Below are 6,000 nucleotides of genomic sequence, written 5' to 3' on the forward strand. Positions count from 1 at the left end.
GTTTCTGCCAGCAAAGCAAGAGAGCTCAGAAGTTGTTTCTGACAGGGATGCAGCAATGTCTTCTGCAGCAGGGATGTGGAAGATGCAGGGAAACAGCTTTGGGATTGTATGGGTGGGTGCAGGGGACAAAGCAAGACAGAATCTAGCAGAAAAGCAGAAGTCTCAGGTCATCATTTGCCTCACCCCCCCTGAAACCGTGCCATGGAAATAGAGGCCAAGACCCAAACAAGCCAATAGTGTTTCACTGTGATTGCAGCTCCAAACCCCCCCTCTGAGTTCAGTGAAATCACAAAATGAGCCCCCTTTCCATTCAGACTCTAGGGTGGGTCCATCAGAGCGTTCTGAGATCAGATATTTCACTTCACTTTAAGCCTTCAGAGCATCTTTTTTAAGAAAACACATTTTAAAAGGAAATGGCATAAAAAAAAAACCCTAAAAAAATAAGCTCTCTGAAAATGCAGACGTAGATAATTATGAAAGGGTTTTAAATGCTGAATTTCTCTACTTGAGTGCTTCCCCATCTAGAAAGAATTGCTGGAATCAACTCACTTTGGAAACAATAAATTAAATATTCAAAACTTGGATCTTTGCATCAGCAAGGAACAAAAAAAAAAAAATCAGTAGAAAAAAAACAAATCCAAGACTCCCTCAAAGTTCTAGGCACATCCAAGATGCATTAAATTCTCTTTTTCCTCAATAAAACAGCTCTTTAAGACATGTTCTGGCCTGGCACCCTTGGATTGCTTAGAGAATTACTGAAGATCTCGGTGAGATCAGCTGCTTAAATAGGAGTGAAGGTTTTGCTGCTGAAGCGTTTTCTACTGTGACTGTTTTTGAACTTTTGATGGGTTTTGGTCAAGTTCTTTTTGCCTTTCTTGTTTGTAAATGGTTAGTGGCTTTTCTGTCGCTAGGAGGTGGTTAGAAGGCAGCTACAATAACATGTAGTGTGCTATAAACAGCACTGACCATGCACAAGGTCTGTCTCAGGGGCAGGAGGTGGAGGGTACGGCCACTATCTTCTAGAAGGACACAGTGGCCAAAGTCTTGATGAAGTGAGAGGGGCAGTGAAGCCTTGATGTGATGACAGAGGCAGTGCTGGGCCTCCAGCTAAAATCAGAGGGACTTTCATAGCTAAAAGCTGCTGCTCAGAAGCACCAGGCTGTGCAAGGAGGAATGATGGCAACGCAGAACATCCCCCTGAGGAGCTGGAGAGCCCAGATCACGAAGCATCATGGTTTTTGTTGGGTAGCAAAGCAGAGATCTCTTTTGCATGTTGCATCCTTAGAGGAGAACTGGGAATATCCTACCAGATCCCATCCAGTCCTAGGCCTTCTTGTATAAAGCTACCAGGGTGCATTTTTGCTGCATCCAGACCTCTTCCCAACGTTCTGACCCATGCAAAAAGCCTTTGAGGGAGCAAGAAGTCAACCCATGGGAGCGGTCAGGCTCTCCATCTAACGACACCAAAGTGTTGGTGCTGTCCTGCTGCAGGTCCCAGGCTCCACCACAGCCAGTGTGGCTAAACTGGTCTTGGCAAATTCTGTCCCCTGCAAGCCCAGGGCAGCTGGAGGACAAACCCAGGAGCTCTGCACTCCGGTGATTTACTCCTTGGTGCACAGTGCAGAAATGAGAATGGAGCCTGTCGGCTTATTTTGGGATCTCTTGCTGCAGTCTGAGCCAGCTTGCCATCCCCACTGCACCTCAACTCTGCCCTGAATCTGCTCTCTTCCTTAGGCCATGCTTTGCTGGTGGACCTGGCCCAAGCAAAGGAGCTGAACAGGAATTCTGGCTGCTACAGACCTTTCTGAAGAGCCTGGACACACCATGGAAGAAGGTTGTGTGTGAGGCTGGGGAGGGTGGAAGCACACAGATTTCCAGGACCCTGAGTTTAAGCAGACACAAAATGTTTCTTGACAGGGAAAAAGGAAAAAGAAAAAAAAAAAAAAAAAAGAAAAAGAGAAAGAAAGATAATGAAAGCTTCTTGCTCTCTCCAGAAGTAGACAACAGCTGCCTTGTTGCCAGAGTGGTCATTTGCTAATCAAAACATCTGTCTGGAGGAAAAATGGATGCTTACATTGAGCCCTGCTGGAACCTGGCAGATGTGTGGCTGAGCTGCAAGAGGCTGTGGGCCAGAAAGCAGAGCTCAGGGTCCAGGGGCTTGAGTGGGGGGGAGAAAAGCAGGGGGCCAGTCTGCTTGTCCCACCTCCCTTAAACATGCTTTCCTCATGAGCTCATTCCAGGCATTGCATCAGCCAGGTGGTACTTCTGCTGGGGATGTCTCTGCAGGACCTGCAGCTCAGGGAGTTGGGATACACTGGAGGGGGTAAGGAGGGGGATGGGGGCAGGAGGAGGAAGCACATCACTTTGGGTCGCTGGAGCATCTCTGGGGTTCTTCAGTTGTGAGAGGTTTTGCCATGAAACTGCATTTGCTCGACAGGGATTTCTGCAGTGGCTGGGATTTCAACCTGAATTTCAACTCAGATCTGTCTCCTGCCCAGTGTGGGTGTGGACCAGGCTTGTGGATGGGCAAGCTGGAGCACAACAGGGAGAAATTCTCTCTGGAGGCCACCCCTAACTGAGGTCTAAGTCCTGTGGAAGAGGGACCTCTTGCTTGACAAACCCCCCTGGTGCTGTTTTGCAGTGCTCTGTGGGCTCATCACAGTGGTCTGCAGAGATGTGGGGAGGTCCTGGCCCTCACAGCCATGGGGATTTAAGGATAGATGAGGTGTCCCTCCACACCTCCATGTGTGGCCACCCACGTTTCTGCCCTGGGAAAGGGCCTTCCCAGACGCCCTGCATGCATGTGGCTGCCTTTCCTAGCAAGGGGACAGCACAGTGTAGGACCCATTAGCTGTGTCCCCAGAGGAGCAATGAAGCCAGAGGCAGGCTGGTGCTCAGAGGGGGGTCAGAGACCCCCCTCCTTGGGTCAGGTCTCAGCAGGAATGATGCTCCCTCCCACCATGTTGATATGAGGCAAAGGGCTGTAGAGAAAGAAAGATGCACATCTCCAGCTTCCCATTTGAACACCTCAAACTGCTCTGAAAGCCACGGCAGACACAGCTGCTGGACACAGAGCTCTGTGCAGCTCCAGCCAGCCTGCCACACACATGTACCCTGTCTTCCCCTCTAAGCCCTGGGTGCAATGGGGGATGATGTGAGTACCAGGGTGCCCTCCTCTCTTTTTGCAGTGAACCGAGGGAATAGCATCCCTGCAAACCATCCCTCCAGCTGGAGATTAGCAGCTGATGGGTAGTGACCCCGCCATCTCTCAGTCCTACAGACCTTGGGGAAGGGAAACAGGGCAGGAGGGGCATCACATGAAGGAGAGATGGGAGAGAAGAAGAGGATAGAGAAAAACTGGCTGGATTTCTCCCAAACCTCAGGGGAATGTGGGTGAGGGTGGGATGTCCCCTACTTGCCTGCTTCCTATGCAGCTGCTCCTGGAGGCACGATCCGAGGACGGACGAACCACTGGTCCGATCCATGACAGATGCTCCATGGGGCTGAGGGCCTTGCAGAACTCCTCTGTTAGACACCTCTGGCTCCCACCACGTCCACACCATCCATGGGACCGACTGCTTTGAACATTCCAATCCAGGACTGCAGGAGCAGCCTGATTTTGCAAATGCTTTTAATGGGCTTTCTTTTTTTAATCAGGTCTTTGTGTCAGAGCTGGCTCTTTTCTCCCCCCCCCCCCCCCAAGGATTCCTTGCTCTATTTTGAATATAAAAACAATCATCTGGGAGGGGGTGGGGAGCTGCACTTCCCAGACAACCTGGCCAATGAAAACAGCAGCGAGGAAGGCAAGAAACCCAAAGAGAATCTGAACACAAAGCCCAGCAAAACCCACAGGCTATTAGCAGCTGTCACTAAAAACAGCTACAAGCGACTGTGAATGGACCGTGCTTCCACTATGCAAACCACTGAATTTTAGGAAGCAGCTGAACAAACTGGCTTTGCAAATGATCTTTTCCTCTCTGTGATTAAAAAAAAAAAAAGAGACCTTTTCCAGTGGGACCCGACCCTCTATGAACCTACTCAACCATAGCAGCATGGTCTAACGAATGAAGACCTGGACAGGGACTTGTGGGTGGCTCTGAGGAAGTGACTTTCTCATTCTGTCTCAGCACGTTCAATAAGGAGGCCAAAAGGCCTCTCATGAGGGAAACGTTGTGTAAGGCACGAGATTTGCTCCTAAGGACTCCTGAGGCTTCCCGTAGGGTGCATAAAGAGCTGGCTTCTCCAGGGTGTCTCCAATGTGTTTGCTTAAGCTGTTGTAGAGATGAGGCTCCCCCCAAACCCGCTGTGCAGACCTCTGTGGGTGACTGGATGATGTCATTTCTGTGTTGTATGGGTCAGCAGGGGGGAAGGGACTCTTGTCTCAGCAGCCGCCCCGAATGACCTCACGTTGTTTGGTCTCCGGCTGCTCTCACTGAGAAGGGCAAAAACAAGGCGACATCCACCAAGCGTGGTGCCCCAGCCTAAAGGTCACCCACACGCTGGTGGTGATGTCTGCAGGAGGAAAGGCTTCCCAGAGCAGATCTAAGCTGAGGTCAAGGTGGAAGGACCTTTACCAGCCATGAGACCACAGGGCAAGGTGAGGCTGGCTGAGGACATGATGCTGTGTGAGCAGCAGGTCTGGGACATAGAGGGAGGGGGGCAGTCTGTGAGTGCTCAGGGGGTCACACTGTACCCCATAACCTGGAGGGCCAGCACAGGCTGACTCTGAAGACAACCAGGACAGACGCCCACCCCATCGCCTCTCGGAGAGATGTGCTACAGGGTCAGGCCTGCCATTTGCATACCGAGAAGATACAGAAATGAGGAAGCCCTCAGAGACTCATCAAACATCTCTCTTGCCAGCTCGTGTCTTGCCTGCTCAATTCTCCTCCAGATAAAGGCAGGGGAGATAGGAGACAGACAGATGCGGTCAGAGTGGGGCTGGGCAAGGAGAGGACAGCTTCAGGGTTAGCTGGAGCAAGTAGAGCTTCAGGGCAGGGGCACATCCTTTGGCAGAAAGCACATCTGAGGTACCTGACCACTCTTTGCTAAGTGAGCTTCACTTCCTATTCCTATGAAAAGGGAAGTTGTCTTTTTTAGAAAGCTGCTTGTCATCCACCGCTGAGGTAGGAAGGAAGAGCTACCATGAGGTGCAGAAAGGACTCAGAAATAAGGTGGTGGATGCCAAGTCATCTTGGGAAACAGGACGGTAGCACAGCAGCTTCAGACAGAAAGCTGCTTCTGATTTGAGACACCCTCCCAGTGCTGACAGTGGGGAAACCCAGCAGCTGCAGCAGGGCTGATGCAAAGACCCTTCCAGTGACACCCACAGTTAAGGTGGCTTAGGAGTGGGAAGTAAAAATATAAAGGATTAGATACAGTGAGGTCAGCCTGTTGCATCCCAGGGAGGATCTTTTTGGCATCTAAGATAGCCTGTTTGTGCCCCTTGCACGTTGCCTGGGGCACATCCCTTCATCCTTGTGCCTCCTCGGTTGGCTCCAGGCTGGGCATCTCGTAGCTGTGAGTCAAGAGGCCTGGGCAGTGAGTGCCCTTCTGTGATTTGCTTACTCAGAAGACATGAAGCGACAGCCCAGGGTTGTGCTTTGACAGCAGCTGGAGGGACACCATCCAGAAAGGATGTGAGAAAGGGCACTAAAATAAAATGTCTCTGGTGTACAGCTCCTGGGTTGCTCCAGATGGGCTCTACCTGCCCCCACTTCCCTGACCTGACAGTGCAGGCTGTAATCTCACACAGATGAGGAGAGGCTGTCTGGCAGTGGTTTCCGTCCCGTTTTCATACCTCAGTCCCCAGGTGTTCCTCAGCATCTTTGCAGGCCTCTACACAAAGCTGGATTGTCTCTGCTACCTTTTACAATCCCCCATTAAGACTTCATGGAGAGGTCCAGCCCCGTGGGCTTGCCCATAAGAAAGACCTCTAGGACCTATCACTTCACAGGATGTGGAGAGGGACCAGAAGATGTGGCAGCTTCCCTCTGGATG

General features: G+C 51.1%; 1 protein-coding gene across 1 annotated transcript in view; it reads right to left on the minus strand.

Annotated features, from left to right (window-relative positions):
* The window catches only part of BLK (BLK proto-oncogene, Src family tyrosine kinase), a gene marked incomplete at both ends in the record, with an annotated part of 36,190 nt that extends 32,691 nt beyond the window's left edge, over positions 1–3,499 (minus strand). Inside the window, one exon of the mRNA XM_084262152.1 lies at positions 3,420–3,499. Within this exon, the coding sequence (XP_084118278.1) occupies positions 3,420–3,499 (80 nt within the window). The remainder of the gene's footprint in view (positions 1–3,419) is intronic.
* Positions 3,500–6,000: the final 2,501 nt, after the last annotated feature.

This window comes from Gallinula chloropus (assembly GCF_964237585.1).
Source record: "Gallinula chloropus genome assembly, chromosome: 3".
NCBI classification, from domain to species: Eukaryota; Metazoa; Chordata; class Aves; order Gruiformes; family Rallidae; genus Gallinula; species Gallinula chloropus.